The 22,754-nt window shown below is 48.0% G+C and overlaps 1 protein-coding gene across 1 annotated transcript; it reads right to left on the bottom strand.

The window, feature by feature from the left end:
- Positions 1 to 1,782: 1,782 nt before the first annotated feature.
- On the bottom strand, positions 1,783 to 22,384 carry LOC119406742 (uncharacterized). Its single transcript, XM_037673474.2, has 3 exons — positions 22,296 to 22,384; positions 7,715 to 7,945; positions 1,783 to 2,159 (listed from the first exon to the last, which is right to left on the bottom strand). The coding sequence occupies exons 1-3, from the start codon at positions 22,382 to 22,384 to the stop codon at positions 1,949 to 1,951; spliced, it is 531 nt and encodes a 176-aa protein (XP_037529402.1). The 3' UTR covers positions 1,783 to 1,948.
- Positions 22,385 to 22,754: the final 370 nt, after the last annotated feature.

The following is a 22,754-nucleotide window of genomic DNA, read 5'->3' as shown; positions in this document are numbered from 1 at the left end:
GGTGTGCCGCCCTGTCGGGCACGGCTGGAAACACTTGGGCATACAAACAAATACAAGTGGCTACTAACGTCAACCATGCCGCCGTGCGCGATCATCAAACGAGGAAAAAGAAGCGTCGAGTCCGGCGGTATTGTTGTATTCAGAAATGAATACAACAATACAATGGCGTTAGTGTTAGTTTTATCCACCCTGCCCTAACCACGTGGCACCATTGGCCTTTGTTGTGTTTTAGATATTCGTCCTGTCTAATTATATGAAACTTCCAGTACTAGCTATTCCAAAGTCGAATCAAGTTATTCTATTCGAATTCAAAACTCGAATATTTGCACACCCTTAAGAATTTCCCAACATAAGTTTGCTTACAGTCTATTGACATCATACATAGATAAGTCTGAACACAGCCCTTACATTCATATTGCAAGACTCAGGTGGCACTCAAAAAAAGTAAACAGAAGCCGCTGGTTGTATGGCATTAGTGCATGCTTGGGTGGTAAGCAATATTGTCTACAGGAGCATGGCAATCACACTAAAAGAAATAAATGACTGCATAGCCTTATTATGTAATTTAATGCATTAGTGAGAATTCACATTTTGCACATTCTTTTTCAGACGGTGTGGATACGGAAGACGCTCGGCCTTCGAGTTATCACACCGTCTTTCATACATGTCTGATGATGCTCTTGAACCTCTTCCACACATGCTTCTCCACTGCCTGCACTGTGAAGCTTCGGAACTCTGAGACTCGCATCACAGCAAGAGTCGAGTGCCCTAACACACACACGTACACCTGGTGATGTGAACATCTTTTTGGCGACAAGCCAAAGGGGAACATTGACTTGGCCACAGCATTGCAGTTTTCTAGATAGAGTGTTGCCTCCAGCCTATGAATGATGCCTTTCATGGGTCTCCAAGCAGTCATTGAGCAATCCTTATTCTGAAGTAAGGCATGTTGTAGGTATAGTTGGTTCATAAATTTAGAAGAACGTTTAAACTGCACGAAGACGACACGTTGGAAACATAACACGCACACACATGAAGTGCAGACATTCAAGTGTGTCTATTTCTTGAAGGTAGAACATTTATAGGAGTTGACAGAGAGCAATTGCACTGATAATCTAAGAGGCTGCGAAAATGTGGCAAGACCACGGGCGCGTTGCAATTCCAGAAGGGTCCATCTTAGATGTGACCATCTAAGAAATTTATTTCGTTTTTTGTCTTTTTTTGCGATGAAGAAAGCCTTGATGACATGTTTCTGTTCTCGTTTTTGCCTTAGAAATGAATTTACTTTTTTCCAGCTGAGGAAAACAGCTCATGCTGTCGCAGTTCTTGCATTGTAAGGCAAGATTACTGTCCGAGCCAGTGCGCATGAATTGCTTGTGTTCCTGCGCGCATTCATTGAAGCAGCGGCCGGTTTGATCAATATACGACCGACCACAGGACAAAGGAACTTAATAAATAATATTTGATATGCATTTTGTGTACTCATTCTTGTGGTCCTTTGTGCACGAGCCTTGCTCGTTTTTTTTCCTTTAGTCAGGAGAGGGCACACTTTTTTATGTTTGCATGACACTAAAAACACGACGCGAATTTCCTACCATTGTGCTACCTTTTCAATATGTGATAGGCAATGCAAATATTGCATAACTTAAGCTGGTCGTTGAATGAAGGGCTGCTGTTTCCTTTCTGTGGATTTTATTTTCGGAAGTAGGCTTTCAGAAGTGCTGCGGATTAGGTGATCTGGGTAACCGGTGGACAGCAGGCACTCAAGCTAGCTGTTGAAACTGGCTACAGCTCTGTGTGCACAGGATTTCTGCAAGGCTGAGAGGAAGCTAATGATGCCTTGCTTCATAAGTTTGTTGTTTGCGCTCTTGTAATTCGACAGACCAATTGTAATTCGGTAGACCTTGAGTTGTACGACCAGCAAATGAGGGTGTCGGTGAAATGCAGTTTAAAATCTAGAAACTGGGTGCAGTTGATCATGGTCAACAAACTGTTCGAAGTACGGAGCACAGCGATGTTTAGACACGAGGTGGAACTCCGGGTTCTCTGTGACGCATTCTTCAGGCTGCGCAGCAGTGACAGGGTCTCCCATCTCTCGACAGCAGAGGCACTCCTCCTCGCTGAAGTTGTCGAGTACTACGCAATGTTCGCAGTCGCACCTGAAACAGCACCAAACAAGCGCTCAAAAATTTCCCGTTGGGCTGCAGTCATAAGATAGTGCACGCAATACATAGCTGCTGGAGGCGCCTTTTTGCGTAAGATATCGTTGGTCGGGAGCTGCGCATGACAAGGTAACAGGGATCATTCGGTCGAGGTGGAGCCTGATTAAGATCCAATTCCTCGATAAAAATTTAAATAGCTTCATTCTTCACTTACTCGCGCAAACACACAGGGACAAGAAGAGACTTACGAGGACAGGCGCGATCAAACAACTGATTTATTGTTCGGAATACGCACACATTTAACAGCCCACTGTTCTGCTCGAACAGGTTAAAAACACCAAAAACATGAAACGCACACACTGCATCATATGAGCACACGCCTTAACGTACTGATATCAGCGACAACTCTTTTGCGAGCAAAGCAATCTAAAGTCTCTTCTTGTCCCTGTGTGTTTGCGCGAGTAAGTGAAAAATGAATTTGTTCCAACTAGGCCGAATCGCAGCTTTGCTTAAATAGCTTCCTTGCGGTGTCAGTAGTAATTGTAGCGCCGTGAAACGGCGCTTCCGAGTGTGCGCCAATGTGTGCGCGAATGTGTGCTTCTGCGTGTGCGCGAAGGCCAACAGCGCAAGCGCGAGGAACCACGTGACTTTTCTTCGTGCACTTCAAAGGAAATAAAAGTACAGTTGTTGCTTGGGACGCGAGTGGCTTACTTTGCTAGCGCTACCTGCTCGCCCAGCTCGGCCTCGCAGTGCGTTCCAACATTGGTGACCCGGAATAGTGGTGCAGCCACCGGGGTTGAGCATCAACGTCGCCATGCCTTCGACGTCGACGACAGATTCCGCGACTATGACTTCGACGTCCACAACGGACGCTACGCCGACAGTCTCCTCAGTTGACGGTAAGCGGCCACCCTTTTGGACCGCGGACCCCGCACTCTGGTTTATTCAAGTAGAGGCCCAGTTCGCAGCGCGACGCATCACATCAGACTTGACCAAATACCACTACGTCGTAAGCAGCCTCCCGCCACCCACAGCCAGTGAAATACGGGATCTCTTACTCGACCCACCTGCTGAAAAAGCATACGTAACACTAAAAGAAACTCTCATCCGCCGTGTCACGCCCCCCGAATCGCAGCGACTACAGCAACTACTTCACGACACGAACCTCGGCGACCGTACTCCTAGTCAGCTGTTGCGACACATGCAACTATTGCGCGGCGAAACAAGGAACACCGTAGACGAACCATTGTTTAGAGAACTGTTTTTGCAAAAGCTGCCGTCAAGTGTTCGCTTGGTTGTCGAGGCGTCCGAGCAGAAAGACCTAGCTGCGGTCGCCGAGCTCGCTGATCGGCTCATGGCGGTCACCACGCCCACATCACTGGCTGCCGTGCGAGAACAACAGGCTCAGGATGAACTGCAGCAAATGCGTGGCGATATTTCTCGACTCACCGACACGCTATCAGCTTTGCGTACAAGCAGTACAGCACACAATGCAAGCGAGCCAAACACGTGCTATCACAATCTCAGCGACAAAATATATGCTGGTATCATCGACGGTTTGGGAATGCTGCGCGTAACTGTGTTCCACCCTGCGCGCGCTCGGGAAACGACCGCGGCAAGCACTGAGGGCGACCAGTGCTTCTACGCTGCCTTTAAGTCGTCCCTCGGTATGTTTTGTTACCGGGGCTCGTTTCTTAGTCGACACAGGCGCCGAGGTGAGCGTGATACCAGCGTCACAAACCGAAAGGAAGAATCCAACTACATCGCCACTCCAAGCCGTCAATAACACAATGATACGAACATACGGACACCGTTCACTCACGCTGAATTTCGGGTTCAACAGAACGTTCAAATGGGTGTTCATAGCCGCTGATGTCATGTTCGCCATATTGGGCGCTGACTTTCTGCAACACTTCGGTCTAATGGTTGACGTTCGAAACAAACAGCTTCAGGATCCTCTATGTCGTGCAGTGGTTCAAGGCAAGCCGTGTTTGCGTCCTCCGCTCAGCCCGACCCTACTCCGTCCACCAGGAGAATCGCGCTTCACCGCCATAGTACAAGAGTTCCCAGAGCTGACGCAACAGCAACAGGCATTCGCCGAAGTAAAACACGATGTTCAGCATCACATAGAAACCACAGGACCACCGGTCTACGCGCGGCCACGGCGTCTTTCGCCCGAGAAGCTACGGCTAGCCCGGCAGGTGTTTTCGCATATGATGGAACTCGGCATAGTACGCCCTTCATCCAGCCCGTATGCGTCACCTCTTCACATGGTCCCCAAATCAACAGGTGGTGATTGGCGTCCTTGCGGGGATTGCAGGGCACTAAACCGTGTGACGGTGCCGCACGTCCACGACCTGACCTCCGGCCTGCAGGGCGCGAACATCTCTAAAATAGATCTGGTGAGAGCATACCATCAGATACCTGTTGCACCAGAGGATGTTCCCAAGACCGCAATAACAACGCCATTCGGAATGTTTGAATTTACGGACGCCTTTTGGCTTACGGAATGCTGGCCAAACGTTTCAACGGTTCATGGATGGCGTTGTCCAGGACCTCGACTTTTGCAAGGTTTACCTGGATGACCTGCTGATTGCTAGCCGCACGCCCGAAGAGCACGAGTCACCTACGCTGCGTGCTACAGCGACTGGCCGAACATGGCATTGTTATCAGTACGGCCAAGTGCGTGTTCGGGGTACCAGCGCTACCATTTTTGGGCCACAGCATTTCAAGCGCGGGAGTGCAACTACATCCGGACAAGGTCGAAGCAGTGCGGAAGTTTCCACAGCCAAAAACCATCCGCCAGCTCCGAGAGTTCCTAGGACTCGTAAACTTCTACCGTAGGTTCGTTCCGAAGTGCGCCCACATCCTTCGCCCGCTGCACAGCCTACTAGCAGCTCCGGGAACTAAGGCAAGCGACATTCAGTGGAACGAACAAGCGGTACATGCGTTTCGGCATTTTAAGGAGTCTCTCGCGAATGCCGCCCTGCTCGCATACCTGCAACCCGGGGTACCGCAATGCATAATGGTGGGCGCCTCAGACGCAGTTATCGGAGCCGTACTACAGCAGAAGTCAAGCGGAAGGTGGCAACCAATTTCCTTCTTCTCCAGAAAATTGAGCCCAGCCGAACGCCGATACAGCACCTTTGGTAGAGAGCTCCTGGCCATATACGCGGCTATACGACATTTCCGACACTATGTAGAAGGAGGGTAGCGAATTGGGCGAGTTGGAAAGTGCTCATGATGGCTAGCGCAAACGCGACACAGACGAAAGAAGAAGAAACAGCGCTTGTGTCGTTGTTTCTTCTTCTTTCGTCTGTGTCGCCTTTGCGCTAACCATCGTGGACTATGTAGAAGGTCGAGAATTTTTTGTGCTCACGGATCACAAGCCGCTGACTTACGCATTGCGCGCGATCAACTCAGATACGGGTGCACACGTGGCACGAGAGCTCCGCCAAATGTCTTACATCGCAGAATTCACGACGGATATACGCCATGTCAGCGGGAAAGACAACGCAGCGGCAGATGCTCTTTCGCGCAGCCCAGTGAACGCCGTCACCCTACCAAGCGGCGTTGACTGCACCACACTAATGACGGCCTAACGCAGCGATCCGGAGTTGCAGCACCTACTGAAGTCCACAACCAGCGCCTTGAAACTGCAATGGGTAGATGGGCCGACAGGAGCTGTATGTTGTGACATGTCTACCGGTAGGGCCCGACCGTTCGTGCCCCCGGATCTTCGCCGCAACATTTATGAATCGCTGCACGGCCTCTCGCATCCAGGAATCCGAGCCACTCAGCGACTCTGCACAGCTAGGTTCGTGTGGCCCGGAATAAACCGGGATGTCCGACGTTGGACTCGGGAGTGCCTATCCTGCCAGCGCTCCGAAGTGCAGCGCCATACTGTGACCCCCTTAGGATCTTTCCCCGAGCCGGACACTCGATTTTCCCATGTACATTTGGACATTGTAGGACCATTGCCTTATTGTCAAGGGCAAAACTACTTGCTAACTTGCGTCGACCGCTTCACGCGATGGCCGGAGGCCGTCCCCATCCCAGATATCACTGCCGATACGGTTGCACACGCCTTCATCTGCCACTGGGTAGCGAGATTCGGAGTCCCATCGACTGTGACAACGGATCGCGGAACGCAGTTCGAGTCTGCCCTATTCGGGAACATCACGCGGGTCCTAGGAATCCGGCGCATCAGAACAACGGCCTACCATCTCATCAGCAACGGTATGGTGGAAAGGTTCCATCGCCAACTGAAGGCTAGCCTGACGGCAACTACAAGTCACAGTTGGGTCGAGGCTCTACCTCTGGTTTTGTTGAAAATTAGGTCGGCTCTGAAAGCGGACATTGGCTGCTGCTCGGCTGAACTCGTATACGGCACAACACTTCGCCTTCTGGGGGAGTTTGTCGCCGACAGAAAAAACGCAAACGCCCAGGCCAACAGCGAGTACGCCCTGCGACTGCAGGACATTATGAGCAAGCTGCGCCCTGTCCCTCCGCGTCTGCCAGCACCACGGCCCGTCCACGTCCCCAGTGATCTCTCGTCCTGTTCTCACGTATTCGTGAAGCACGACGCTGTACAGCGTCCACTCCAGCCCCCTTATGACGGGCCCTTCAAGGTGGTGAAACGAGGAGAAAAGCACATCACGATCGACAGAGGTGGCCGTCATGACGTAGTCCCGCTTGACCGCGTAAAACCAGCGCACGTGGACAGCAATGAAGTGCGTGCACCACCTCGAGTTCCACAGCCAGAAAGGCAACCAGCAGACCAGATTGAGCCAGCCCAACCATTCGTCGAAAGGTTCACGCGGAGTGGGCGACGCACAAGACCTCCGGTGCGATTGAACTTATGAACCACAACGTAGTGTTGACCCAATTACTAGGGGGGGGGGGGAGTATTGTAGCGCCGTGAAACGGCGCTTCCGAGTGTGCGCGAATGTGTGCTTCTGTGTGTGCGCGAAGGCCAACAGCGCAAGCGCGAGGAACAACGTGACTTTTCTTCGTGCACTTCAAAGGAAATAAAAGTACAGTTGTTGTTTGGGACGCGAGTGGCTTACTTCGCTAGCGCTACCTGCTCGCCCAGCTCGGCCTCGCAGTGCGTTCCAACATAATAAATAAGTTCTATCCGGGTCCGGGTGAGTTGGTGTCGTTTGACGTACAATACAGGTGTCGCAAGGCGCGCTTATGACAGTTATCGAGTCCAATCGGAGTCAAGTTTTTTAATCGCGACCGGCTCCCGTTTGCGGTCCCTATCGCGGCTCGAATGCGATCGAAAGTGCACCATGTGACGAAACATTCAGCGCGAATGGCGCACTCCTAGACACAACGGCGTAGACACCGCTGAGAACTGGGCTCAGTGACATCGCCCTGATACTGCATAAATAAGCCGCCGGAGAGATTGCGCAGCGCACGCGGACGGAATTCTGGCCCGAGGTAAACCCTCGCTTCGTCGCGTTGACGCACCATCCTACATGCAGAAGCACCATTTCTTTTCCCTGAACGAAAAAAATACGTGGGCAGTTAAACGCTTTAGCACTTACCAGTCAGTACGGGTGAGTCGCGAATGAAGCTCTTCACCGACGACGTCGCTTGGCTGACTGGCCGCCTCGCCTTCCGTCGACGAAAACGAGGCTTCGCTCTCCGACGGCGTGCGCTGAAACAACAGCCGCGCGAGCTCGAAGAAGTATATCGCGCTCCACTTGGCTGAAGTGGCTGAAATGTAAACCCATTTCCCTTGCGAGGTCTTCGTTGCAAGGTTCAGCGGGTTCAATCTGCACCGCTATACATCGCAGCCATGATCGCGGAAAACACCGAAGCAGCCATGAACCAGCGGTGGCGGCCGCTGACGCATGCGGTGACGTATCATGGCGCCCTCTGATTCGCTGAGAGCAAAGAACGCAATGACGACACAGCTCCAGCGCCGGATTTCAGGCGAGTGAAATTGAGGAAGAGATATTCGGTCTTTGATTACGGATTTCTCCACTAATAAGTCATCATTTTGCACCGAACAAAAACATGCACGCATTCTCGAATGCCCATCTTTCGTCCCGTATCAACTTCGTGTTGCTCTTTAGTGTACCTTTAAGAAAATGGTTTTGCAGAAAAATCACACCATCTCCCGCTAAAGGGGACCATGAGGCGATGCGAAGCAGCGTTTCGGTATGTCGAGTCCGCGTTACAGCCCAGGTAGCACAAAACGGATAATTGACGTTTTATAAACGTTTATCCGAGACGATAAAAACGTTTAGAAAACGTCACGGAAAAGAAGCTAAAGGTCTAGAAAACGTTTTATATCTCGTCTAATGTCCGGCTAGAATCCGTTTTTAAGAACATCTAGAAAACGTTTTTAAGACGATCTAGAAAACGTTTTAAAAACGTTTTAAAAACGTCGCAAAAAATCCCATTTTTAAAACAGATAAAAATATCCCATTGCATTGTCTTTGAAAAGACGTTTTCTAAACGTTTCTAAGACGATCTAGAAAACGTTTTAAAAACGCCGCAAAAAATCCCATTTTTACAACAAAAATATCCCATTGCATCGTCTTCGAAAAGACGTTTTCTAAACGTTTTTAAGACGTCATGCAGGATCTCTTTTCTTTTAGCTGTTTTGTTTTTGCGCATGCAATTATAATAGTGCACGTTTTTAGGAAGCTCTCTCTGTTATAGTAATTACAGTTACTTTATTCGGTAATTACTATTACAGAGTGAGAACACAGTCGATTCACAGACAAAAGTGGTCATGTCATCATTTATTATGTAAAACGGCAACGACTCATGTACAGCATAGAAACGTAAAAACCACGAAATGAGATATAGCATGCGACTATATAACATTATTCAGAAGCGGCAAAAGAACGCAAAATATCGCGGTGATTAAAGTGCAGCTATATAGTATCCAACCTTCAAGAACACTTTTTGTTGCAGGATTCATCATTCGCAGAATTATTGTCAAACAACTGACAGTGCAACATGACAAAATTTAGGATCTGGCACAGTCATTCTGCAATATGTAAGCGTCGTCTCATTAGCTTTACTTAATCAAACGCAAGGATGAAGTGAAGAGAAATTGTCGAAAAGGGAATGTCGCTGAAGCCAACGACTCGACAAGGGGACTAGTTTCCGTCAGGCAGGGGCGTAGCCAGAAATTTTTTTCGGGGGGGGGGGGGGGGGTTCAACCATGCTTTATGTATGTTCGTGCGTGCGTTTGTATGTGTGCGTGTATATAAACGCGAGCAAAATTGAAAATTTTCGGGGGGGGGGTTGAAACCCCCCCCCCCCCTTGGCTACGCCCCTGCCGTCAGGGCCCTGACGAAGACAAGCATTCATGATGAAACGTTTCCTCAACGCCTCATCTTCCGCTGAACGTTTTTCTTATAGGAAGGAGAGAGAGAGAGAAGGAACAGAGGATAGGCAGGGAGGTTAACTAGCGTCCAGTTTGCTACCCTACTCATGGGAGGAGAATGAGGGAGTAAAAATAGAGAGAAAGAGACACATTTCACAACACACACACAGAGAAGCGTATCACAGGTGGTCACTCAATTTTGTTGCCTTGAAGTGCTGCAGGAGGGCTCGTATGTTTTTCTGGGCTGATGTGCTATGAAGACAGACTCCCAAGACCTTTCCTTCGGGAAAAGGCCGACCGTCAAGTCTCCTGAAGGCACTGGCACACTGGAGAGTCCGGCGATGTGTTTAAAATAGCATACAGCGGCACAAATGATGATCGAAAGTCTCTACACGGTTGCAGTTATCGCACATTGATGAATCTGCCCTACCAATCCGATAGGTGAATGAGTTAGAAGACCCTACACCGAGCCACAGCAACACAACAAAAAGACGTGGACAGTAGAAATGGACAAGGCAGCGCTTACTCCTGTCCACTTCTACTGTCCACGTTTTTTTTTTTCAGTGTGCTTCAACCTAATTTTCCAAACATGAACGTAAACCAACGGGCCCAACTCGCCATCTTGCTCCAACACAGCATTCAAAGCAGGCAAGGAGGCATGAATCAAGCACTTGGTGTGTGTCTCCCTTCGTTTCAAAACAATCGTTCAGAGCGCTACTTAAGACCACAGTTAAAGGAAATCGACTCCAATGTGTTGAAATCACTAATACCAAAACAAAACTGCAAAATAATATTTGGCCCACCCAGCCAAGAATGCGTAATGAAAGAAGAACGTAAATTGCTAGCTCACTGTTGCTGAAGTGTATTGCTCACAAAACGAAACATTAGGAACGTTCTTACAACATGCTTCTGTTGGAACATTTCTCACTGAAAAAATGTTGGCAAAAAACTCTGGCATCATTACAGAAGTAAGACTAGACGTTGGGAACAAAAGGCGCCATTTTAGACGTTAGCTAAAAATATTTGTGCATGCAGCATCCGTGTTTCAAACGGCGCCCACTAAAGAAGTAACGGTTTCAGGCTTCGAAATGCAGCGTACAAAACTTATCCCAGAAATCATGGTCTGACATCCCTAGAGAGCGCACAGTTAAGCTTAAATGTGCCATGGCTAGCAGAAAATATGAACACTGTAAATTACAGCGACATATAACAAAAAGTGCAACTAAACCAATTGTAGCGCGAAAACAAAATGTATGAACAGAAAACTAATCCAAACGACCACGAAAATTACAATGAATGAGTCACTTACTAAAATGAATAAATAAAAATTAGGAATATGAAAATGGCAGCCTGATAAAAAAAACATCTTTCTTTTATGATGCCCAGTATTAGAAAATGTCAGGCTAAAAGAACAAATTAACATAATGATAAGACACATCAGCTAAAGAAATTGGGACTCTTCCCCATTTTTTACTCAAAAAGCACACAGCTGTAAACTCAGGATTGTCAGAGGCAGATCAGGGTATTGCACTTAGTACATCACATTGCTCAGTGTCAAAATATCACAATGTGTGGCAAGTCAGTCTGAACACATGGCTTCATGACAGGTACTTGATGGAAATCACTAGGCACATCCGGAAGTCTGCAAAGAACACTACAAATAGCATACACACGAAAGTTGTGCCATTAGCAGCATGGGGCAGCGTTTCACGTCAAAGATATTTTAGCACAATAGCCCAAGTTCGGTTTCTTGAAGATGCCGACAAACACAGACGCTCAGAAAGGTTAACTGCTTTACAAACTGTGACCTTTTGTTTTTGCAAGTTTCCAATGGAAAGAGAAAAATGTCAATCTCTTGACATCCATCTTTTTTCATACTAAAACCTGTCAGTCAGCCCATCAAAAAGAAGAAAGTAATAATTTAGTTGGTGTAGCCTTTGTTTCTAAACATCTAGGGCAAATACCATCTGCAATAAATAGGAGAAAAGATCATTTCAGTATTTGGTATTATACCTATAGGACGGTGTGAAAAGATGAAAACTCGATAACACCGTGCGGCGACAGAGAGCGAGCCTGCTATATTTAACCAGGCACAAGAGACGCGCAAGAGAACCTCTTGGTTCTGCTAAGAGCTGCAGGCTTTACCGAGAAAGGAGGAGGTTAACAGAGCAGGGGAAACAAATCACAAGTCCGAAAGCGCATCGAGATAGTCAAGGCAGCACTGAGAAAAAATGCCGAACTCCTCCCCGTGAAACGCGTCTTTGACTCTCATGCCCTCAGAAATTCGCAACTAACAGAAAAGCGTGCCCAGCCTCTCGTTACATGTAGCTAGTACTGTGGAAGGAACCATGAACCAGTACGCTGTCGCTGCTAAGATTCTCTCATCCACAAACTTCAGTGACACAATAAAACAGATGACACATGCCGTAACTTCCAACAATGCAGTTTTAAAATTGGGGCGCGAAGCTCTGCGTTTGTTCATCGCCAATGCAAAAGTGGCTACTCCGCATGCGTCGTACGCCATCCTCTTGCGTACTCACGTTAAGTGGCGGAAATAGCGTATGCGCCCACCGAACGCTATCTTTGCGTACCCTATTCTAAAACTGCTTCTTACGCGGCACACATAGCTTAAGCTAATGTGTATCTTGAAACTCATCAAGCGGCCAAGAAAAGACAGTCATTTTACTGAAATTAGGTTAACAAATATAAATATGGTTTTCGCCGATGTTCGTTCGAGCATGAACGGAAACCACGACGTGCATTTACGTTTAGAGAGCTTTATCATGTATGCTGAATAAATTCCGCAGTAACGTACTGCTGAAACATGTCGCACATGCAGCCCGTGATGCAATGGAACACGCTTTTTCATTTGTCATAGTTCTGAAATACTGAGCGCAAATGCAGTAAAAATGAACTTACCTTCAAAAATGACAGAAGCCCGTGGTTTACAGTATCCGCAAATCCACAGAAAACTAATCGCACATCAAAGTAACCACGCCCGTCCCTCGAGCATAGAAGAAAGGAAGTTGCCAGAGCGTCGCGCGTGCAAGCTGATGAGTGAATTTTTCCGCAGAGAATCTTACGGGACTCTAACCGTCAGTCAGCGTAACAGTCGCTCCACAGAGACATACTTCCTTCCGGTCCACAAGTTTAACACGCAGCGAAGTAGTTTCTTCACAGCTGCGTTTATAGCCTCCACGAACCACGACACAAGCACGAAATATAGCAAAAGAGTGCATGACCGGTGAGCTCGACCGCCCATGCGAAATCGGCGAACTTAACTGACATTGCAGAAGCAACGGCCGCGCGGATGGATACAGTCAGCGCTAAGGCCTTCGTGCGGAAGTTAGACGGTTATCGCTGCGAGTAAATTACAGCAAATGACGTAAAGTTTACTGGTTAACGAACTTTGAAGTCTTCATTATTGCTGATGCAATGGAGACACCATACGCCTTTATCCTTTTGCGCGCTACTTTCTTTATCGCAATGAGAGATGGCGTGCGCAGGCTCGAGTTCAAATTTCAATTCGCGGTGGTTCATGCATGCCCATGCATGCATGGGCCAAGTGGCGCGCGGTCCGCTGCTGGGCGACAAAACGTCTTATAAAGTGCGTCTTCTAGACGTCACAAACAAGACGTTTTTAAAACGTCGAAATTGGTTTAGGATCGAACAAACGTCTTGACATATACGTTCCAGACCAAAATGGTTTTAAAAAATACGTTTTCTAGACGTTATCAAAAACGGATATAATACGGATTTTCTGTGACGTTTCTAAAACGTCGAAATTGGTTTAGAATCGAACAAACGTCTTCAAATATACGTTGCCGACCAAAATGGTCTTAAAAAATGCGTTTTCTATCCGTTATCAAAAACGGATATAATACGGATTTTCTGTGACGTTTTGAAAACGTCGAAATTGTTTTAGAATCGAACAAACGCCTTCAAATATACGTTCCAGACCAAAATGGTCTTAAAAAATGCGTTTTCTAGACGTTATCAAAAACGGATATAATACGCATTTTCTATGACGTTTTTAAAACGTCGAAATTGGTTTAGAATCCGTTTTATCCGTTTCATCCCTAAAAAAAACGTTTTCTAGACCATGTGTGCTACCTGGGAGAGGGGGAGGAGAAAGGGGAAGTGAAGAGGGGGAACGGAAAGTGGAGAGGGGAAGGGAGAGAGAGAAAGGAAAGCGGGGATAGGGGGAGAGGGAAGTGGAGAGCAGGAAATGGCAGAGGGAAAGGGGGAGTGGAGAGGGGAAGTGGAGAGGGGGTACGGGGAGAAGAGGTGTGGAGAAGAGGTGTGTGGAGAGGAGGTGTGTGTGTGTGCAGAGGGCTTGTGCATGCGCAGTAAGGGTGGTCACGCCGCACACCACCACCGGATTGAACTCCGCCATAAGATGCTTCGCATCTAAAAAGTACCCGCGCACGTGTGGAGGATGAATGGTGTGCCATTCAGAGCCGCATCAAGCCTGTTTCTTCTTCGTGCCACTCTTCATCATCACTCTGAGAATACCACGGGACAAAAGGAAGAGATAACCAGCGGTCTAAAACACCAGTTTTATGTCGACGACATTGTGGCGGGAGCAGACACGGCGGAAAGTGGAGAGGGGGAGAGGGAAAGTGGAGAGGGAAAATGGAAAGGAGAAGGGGAGAGGGTAAGTGGAGAGGGGAATGGGAGAGGGTGAGTGGAGAGGAGGTGAGTGGAGAGGGTATGCGCATGCGCAGTAAGGGTGGTCACGCCGCACACCACCACCACCACCACCACCACCACCGGATTGAGCTCGGCCTTAAGATACTTCGCATCTAAAAAGTATGTGTGAGTCAGTCCGAGATGAATGCATACTTCAGTCTTCAGGCAGAATGGAATTAAATGGAAGTTTATAGCGGATTGCGCCTCATTGTGGGGCGGTTTCCGGGATCGGCTGATATGTACAGTACAGACAGCACTACAAAAGGCCTTGAAGACAGCCTTGCTGAACTATGTTGAATTAGAGACCGTGTTGACGGAAGTTTAATCCATAGTAAACTCTAGTCCATTGACAGTAATACCAAGTCAGCTGGAGGAGCCACGGCTTACACCGGCTCATTGTCTGGTTGGCCGAGGGTCAGTCTCCATCCTGACGATGAGATCATGGAGACGGAGCCTAGTTCGACCAAAGATGAACTACAAGGACGTTGGAGGCGAAGAAAAGCATGCCTTGATGCCTTCTGGAAGAGATGGCGCACGGAATATATTTTACAGCTACAATCAGCTCACCACATCAATGGCACTGCTTGTAGTGAAGCAAAAGTAGGAGACGTCGTACTTATCATGAACGAGAAATCTCCAAGGCTCTTATGGGTTCTGGCCGTAATTGAAGAGACATTTATGGGTCGTGACGATCACGTTTGTCTGTGTCTCCTGAGAAAGTCAATGGAAGGAAAGCACGAAGGGCTGTGCAACACCTTTAACGCTTGCAGGCTTCAAGCTGACCACTTGGTCGGTGGGAAGATGTTGGAGATTCATAGCAACAGAGAAAAAGAAGATTTGTTGTTGTTGTCCTCTGTGCATGGCTCTCGGAGCTCCTGGCACATGCCTCTTCTTCTTCTTTATGGTTTTTTTTGCAGCTCTAATAAACACCGTCTTGGTGCTGATAGGTCTCCGATTATTGTCCATTCTAAAAGGGCTGTGCCTCTAACTATGCCAGTGGTAGAAATCAACATTTTCTCGACCAATTATACCTGTCTGCTTTGGTTCACTTTTTCCTTAATTTTTTTACTGAGGGCACAATTGGTTGAGGGATTTTCCAAATGCCAGAGAGTTTAACGTTTTTACGAAGACCTGAACAAGAAGACTGGACAAGGATTCAAAGCAGCTTCCAAACACTGCCATCGCAATGCGCCTGCAATGATATCTCAATCATGAAGTATTGGACAGAAGACGATATTCCTGCATTTACACAATGATTCACTCACCGTATGCCATTCCAGCTGACTTTTATAAAACAGAAAATTAAAGGTCATCATCAGTACCATACCGTGACTCATAACAGTTTATTTGATCCCTGGGTCACTGACCCATGGAAGAGGGTTCAATGTGCCTGTCTAAACACTGCTAACGCATTGCAGCTGCAGCATGACAGCACATAGCTGCAATGGTCCCTCAATGACGAAGCATTGGACAGAAAAGAAAGTTCCTGCATGTTTACAATGATTCACTCACCCTACAATATTTCAGGTAACTTTCCTGAAACGAAAAACCATTGCCAAGAAATGGCTCGTGACATTTAACCCTTTACTGCCGGTTGTCTCGAATTCTCGACATACCGAAAGACGCCGAATAAGTAACACACGAAACACGTTGATGCCTTCACCGGCGGCTGTCACGTATTTGCGGCGAACGTAGCTTTCAGCACGAGACATCTAGTGCCATTGCACGTCAGGTATTGCAAGCTGGAACCCAGTGTTGTGTATCAGTTGCCGGAGAGCGTGAAGCACGTGCAACAGCTCTCACTTCTTCGTTGTTCTCTGCGCGAGGGACGTAAGTTCCATCTCCTATAACATTTTTTCGATGAGCATGCATACAAGAGGTTGCACACGACATGTCACGCTGTTTTGAAGTACGTTATTTCCTGCGCGATCCTCGCTTCTATGGTATGTCGCGAATTCGCGACATCCGGCATTTCAGTCAGTTAATGATGACTGCCGGTATGACAAGTTCATGATGGACTTCCGCTCATTTAATGGGAAAAAAGGCTTCGCACACGCTTGCCACCTGACGATAAAAGTGACGACAGCTGTGTCAATGCCAGCAAGAAAAAAACTATCAAGAACAGCGGGAAATGCCACACTGGAAAACCGCTCATCCTCAATGTGACACTGTCTGAGCTCCTATTGAATATTTCAAGAAATTTTTTGTGACACCTTCATGGAACACATCGTTTAGCAGAGCAATCTGTCTGCGACGCTGAAAAATCCGAACAAAGGATTGGCTCTGTCTCGTGGTGAGCTAGATCTATTTCTCGGTGCCGTCACCTTCATGTCATTCTGTCGGCTCCCAAGAAGTCGGCTATACTGGGCGGCGGTGTCTAGGGCACACACGGTGGCCGACAGGATGTCACGTGATTGGTAGGATGCAATAAAGTCAAACCTGCATTTAACAACAATGACGACGCCAAGTTACGTCGCCCTGAAGAGATCTACTTCATTGATGCGGCGATGCCATACTTGCGTTGCATTGAACATATTGAGCTACTATTGGCTTAAATGCCGGTTGTCGCGAATTCGCGACATACCTAAAAGTATGCATTAAAGTTGCATTTTGGATAATACAACTGCTGATTTAAGTTAAGGTTGCTATTTAAAGCTGAAAAATGAAAAACAAATTTTTTTCGGCGCTTTCATAATTCAGGCATTAAAGGGTTAAATTTATCACACGCACAAGGGACAACTTAAAAATAGTTCTGTGACTAAAGGCAGACACATATAAGTAATGTGTAGCTCCCTAAAGAAATGAAATACAGTTAAAACTTGATCTAACAAAACAATTTTATGAAGTTCCTGATCTAACGAAGTATTTTGTGATTTACCAGCAAATACCCATAGAGCTGAAATTAATGAATTAGCTCGGCCACAAAACCCGATTTAACGAAGTTTTCTTGGAAATTACTGCGTAAAAAGCGGTGATTTCCTCTTAATTTTGCATAGATGGGTTTTTCTTCAAGGGTGGACTCTAACGCTTTAGCCCTATAGAATTAGTTTGACAAGGCTGGGCGCTCCACTGTGCCCATGCATGGAGCAATGGACTCGGCAGTCAGTAGCGTTCTTACATATCGGATGGTGCTACAGGCGGCGGTGGCTGGTGTTGTGGCACTAATAGTCTCCTTGCAACTTTCTGGCTGGACCTGCTCGCACAATCACTTCATTCGTTCTCCACGTATATTGTTCGCCCGTCATTGCTTCACGTAATGGTCTTTCTGGCTTGCATGGCCTGGACATAGGTGACAAGGGAGCCTCATGTCAGAGCCACCCTCAGGCCAGCCTCGCGGATTTTTCACTTGCGCAGCAATAGATTAGTGGTGAGAGCAATGGCCTGGTAGCTTTTGGTTGTTGCTATATGTTACAATTTTAGATTTCAAAGAGCCGAAAAATCCCCTTCTCGATTTTACGAACTTCCCGATTTAATGAAATAATTCAAGCGTCCTCATCACATCGAAGTTTCAACTGAATGCCGTAATATCCCGAGCAAGACCCCCCCCCCCCCCCCCCCCTGTGAAAGATCGGACAAGATTTGGAGGGGGGGGGGCCTTGCTCAGTCACGGATCAAAGTTCAAGATGGCGGTGGAAGAGCCGCACGTGCTTCCAATGAAATGCGTTTTTGAATAGGCATGCATTCACTGTCGTTATTAGCCCTCGTCAAGCAAATAAAAGAACTGAATGAAGCAGTGTAAAGGACGGGAGGCCGAGGGGTACTTGCTCGGTCATTGGCGGATGTTTCAAATATCCAGAAAAAGTGAGGGGCGCTTGGTCGGGATTTTACGGTAGGTAGGCAGAAGATATTTTTCTACATCAAGTGTGGATGTTGACGGTACAACTTAATTACATTCCTAATAGACCTTGGTTGTGCTTTGAGCCAAGTGTCAATAACACCATGTGTGAGCTGGTACCTTTGGACTATTATGAAGGGATGTTGCATTATGCCCGGTACCTCTACTGTGTCAGAGTGGCAGCTGCACCCTTGCATGTTGCTGTAATCCTATATTCGGGAGACACAGAAAGCATGTTTGCCATGTTATTGTAGCATATAGAAGACAGAAGAGCAGTCTAGCCTACGACATGTTCATTCAATAAGCAAGTTTGAGTGGTGTGAGCGACAAGCAGTGTTACACAAGGGTCTTCCAGGAAGCGTAAGGCCACCAGACTGTGCACCCATTGGTCTGTTGCCAAGTTTGTTGCTTGAGCTAACCTCATTCTTGGTGTTCATGTCTTAAATAAAGATTCATATATCCTGCTGTATATAGTCATACTTTTTTTATTAACATTTGTTTCTTATTGCAAATACTTTAAATGCATCAATCTCACAATCCTTATAAGCATTACATGGCGCATAATTTTACTGAAGGGCAGCTAAGCAGGCACATGAGATACGCTGTACAAAAAAAAAAAGAGTGCACGCTTCTCGTCTTTCATTTTATATGTTACGTCAGTACGCTTACAATTCAGCTTACGATTCTTAGAATGCTTTTTACAAACCATCACCAAATGCGAGCGCACTAAACACGTTAAGTGTTGTCTGGTGAACTGTGGCACTTGTATCAAACTAGCGAACGGAAAGAGTCTACTTCCTCTGGCAAGCAGCTGTAATCCCTTAGAGACACGAAGCGTGATGACACTTCATAATACAAGCAAATCCGACATTCAAAGGTGAACACTTGCGAAATTGCCACCAAGTGAGAGCCTTCAATCAAACTATTTTTATGCGCGAAGAAACTGTTCCTATTAGTTGACGAGATAATAATAGTATATAGCAGTTATCACTTACGCAAAGCAGAACATTGCACTAGTTGGTGCAAGTTAACCTTGTCGAACTGTAGCGACTGTAGTGCATGAAAACACACGATCGGTTCTTCCGCAGCAAATTATTTTCTGCTCGCGCAGCGATCGTGGATGAGCCTCTTGTGCCGCAGTTCGAAATGTTTATCATGCTCCGAACCCACAACGTAAGAACGGCAGCATAGCTATACTATCACACTTTGATATGTAACCGGTACGCTGGCACTTGTGGCTATATTACTCGCGACAGAGGCTAGCGGAGCAAAACTCGATGTAACAGAGATCGCTACTTACTTGTTGTGGCAAAGCAGCGCATTGCAGCATCTTCGCTCTGCTTCGTCCTCGACGTCCGTCAATCAAGCAAAGGCGGTCACGACAAAGTCGCTACGGGACACCGGTTCACGGACTACGCTGTTGAAACGAAAGCTGCACGACTCGCGGTCATCGTCGTCGGTACAGAGACGAGAGACAAACGCGCGAGCCCGTGCACACGTGGAACACAGCCGACACCGGTCGGGGCACGGCCGGGCTAGAACGCACGCGCGCGCTCGCTGTGGTCGGGGCACGGCCGGGCTAGACCACTGACCTCCATTAAAAAAGCTGGACGGCGCACCCCCGCTCTGCGAGGCGGGCGCTTGTGAAGCCACCGGAAGGTCCCCTGTTTGTCCCGGAAGCTGGCGTCTTCTGTCCGTCTCAGTCGCGCAATTCAAATATTTTCGGGTGGCAACTCTTGTTATGATCGTTTTTCTTTTTTATTTCTTCAAACTCTGCGGCTACGCCTCACTTTAGACGCCGACGAACGCTACACGAAAGATGACAGACGCCGTGACGACACCGTCCGAATACGGCGGAGTGCTGCAACGTACAAAATGCGTGAAAAGTAATGCAACTTTGAGGTACTTACGCGTGAAATGACTTCCCTGACGACTTTTCTAGTCGATTCGTACAGTTTACTGCGCTACAGGCAGGTATTTCTTTGAAAAAAGAAGAGAAAAGTTCTCTTCCGGGACAAAAACGGCGGCTTCCGGTGGCTTCACGCCCGCGTGCTCGATGCGCCATCCAGCTCCTCCTAGTGGAGATCAGTGGGCTAGACCGCACGCGCGCTTCTTTCCTTACGGCCTTCTCACTCGTCGCGAAAGCAATGGGAGAGTTTCTCAGTATGTTTCGCCGCCCGTCGGCGGTAGGGGCGCTGCGACCCTGACCCTGTGTTGCTCGATGTGAAACCGCGGAACGGGGGTTCTCGACGGAGAGGGGGGGGGGGGATTATTCAAAAAGTCGGGGGTAGAGGGAGGATCATCTCCTTTAGAAAAAACTAATGTTATCAGGCGGCTCGCCGCATAATGTAGGTATGCATGTGCTCGTGGATAATACAAGCTGAAGTGAGGACAATTAAAACAAAACTCTGACCACGATTAAAAGCAAATAAAAGCACGACGTTTCGGCCCCCGTACGGGAGCCTTGTTCACAAGTGAAAAATGACTGTGTGAGCGGTCCGGTTATGTGTGTTATAAAATGTGACGTAAGCAACGTGTGTAGGCGTGTGGAAAGTTTCCGTCATTTCGATTGAGTGTGTGCGCCGTTGTCCGGATCGTGATAGATTCGAGATGAAGCCGAGATGACCAGTTCTTTCAGTTATTCTTGCGTTATCCCAGTCTATTTTGTGTCCGGACGTTTCCACGTGCTCCGCCAGCGCATTTGATGAGACCTTCTTCTTTTTTACGTCATACAAATGCTGTTTCAGCCTTTGTGGAAAATTACCAGTCTCGCCGATGTAACTTCCACTACAGTCTGCGCACGGGATGCTGTAGACAACGCCAGGAAATTTTTTTTCTTTTGGCAGCTTGTCTTTTACCCTCACAAGGGAATGCCTCAACTTGTTTGTTGGCACGCGTTTTGATGTCCTACGAAGACATATTTGATTTCGACAATCGCCCGCTGGGTCGAACCGACATCGTAACCCATCCGATCCACACTGGTGACGCTCCGCCCACCCATAGGCGTCCCTATCGTGTGTCGGCGGCAGAACGTCATGTCATACAAACAGAGGTCGAGAAAATGCTCTCGAAGGACATTATCGAGCCCTCCTCCAGTCCGTGGGCATCCCCTGTCGTCTTAGTAAAAAAGAAGGACAATACTTGGAGGTTCTGGATAGATTATCGTCATCTGAACAAGATCACGAAAAAGGACGTTTACCCGCTTCCGCGTATTGATGACGCCCTGGACTGCTTACATGGTGCCAGTTATTTCTCTTCCATCGATTTACGTTATGGTTACTGGTAAATCGCAGTCGATGACAGAGATCGCGAGAAGACGGCTTTCGTCACCCCAGATGGTCTCTACCAATTCAAAGTGATGCCCTTTGGACTATGTAATGCCCAGCCACCTTCGAACGCATGATGGACTCTCTTATACGTGGTTTTAAATGGTCCACGTGCCTATGTTACCTTGATGACGTTATTGTTTTTTCACCGACGTTTGACAGCCATCTCCACCGGCTCTCGGCCATCCTTGACGTCTTCCGACGAGCAGGCCTGCAGCTCAATTCTGCGAAATGTCATTTCGGCCGTCGTCAATTACGAGTCCTCGGTCACCTGGTGGACGCTACTGGCATACAGCCGGATCCTGACAAAGTGCGCGCAGTCCGCAAATTTCCACCTCCTCGTACCTCTGCTGATGTTCGAAGTTTCCTGGGGCTGTGTTCCTACTTCAGACGATTTATTGAGAACTTCGCCGAAATCGCTCGTCCTCTCACCAATATTCTCAAAAAGGACAGCCCATTCAGTTGGGGACCAGAGCAAGCTCAGGCATTTTCAACGCTTACGAGTCGCCTTATAAATCCGCCCGTTCTGGGTCATTTTGATCCGTCCGCTTACACTGAAGTTCGTACGGATGCAAGTGGCCATGGCATTGGTGCTATTTTGTCCCAACGACAGCGGGAGGTGAATCGTGTCATCGCTTATGCTAGCCGCCTTCTATCGCCCTCAGAGCGCAATTACTCGATCACAGAACGTGAGTGTCTCGCCCTTGTTTGGGCCATTGCCAAGTTTCGACCATACTTGTTCGGACGACATTTCACCGTGGTAACAGACCACCATGCCTTATGTTGGCTGTCCTCACTCAAAGACCCTACGGGACGCCTCGGTCGCTGGGCTTTACGCCTCCAAGAATACACATTTTCTGTGTCGTACAAATCTGTAAGGCTACACAAGGACGCCGACTGCCTCTCCCGATACCCCATCGACCCACCTGACACCACCGAAACTGATTCGGATGCCTGTGTTTTGTCGCTCAGCGACTTCGTACACGTCACCGACGAGCAGCGTCGTGACCCACATTTGCGATCTCTTATACAACGCCTCACCTCAGAACAACGGGACGGCACCCTCCGTATGTTTGTCCTGCACGACGGCACCTTATATCGACGCAATATGACACCACACGGTGCTGAACTGCTTCTAACTGCTTCTCGCTGGACATTTGGGTGTTTACAGAACTTACGATCGCGTGCGCAGACGTTTCTTCTGGCCTGGCCTATACCGCTCTGTTCGGCGCTACGTCGCTTCCTGCGAGCTCTGCCAACGCCGCAAAAAGCCTCCTCTTCCACCCGCTGGGTACCTTCAGCCTATAGCTGTCCCCAGCGAACCATTCTTTCGTGTCGGCCTGGACCTCCTTGGCCCTTTCCCGACGTCGTCCGCGGGTAACAAG

The sequence above is a fragment of the Rhipicephalus sanguineus genome, chromosome 10 (genome assembly GCF_013339695.2).
Source record: "Rhipicephalus sanguineus isolate Rsan-2018 chromosome 10, BIME_Rsan_1.4, whole genome shotgun sequence".
Lineage (NCBI taxonomy): Eukaryota > Metazoa > Arthropoda > Arachnida > Ixodida > Ixodidae > Rhipicephalus > Rhipicephalus sanguineus.
Note: the sequence above shows the minus strand (reverse complement) of the source record. Positions and strands in the feature narration are given on the sequence as shown.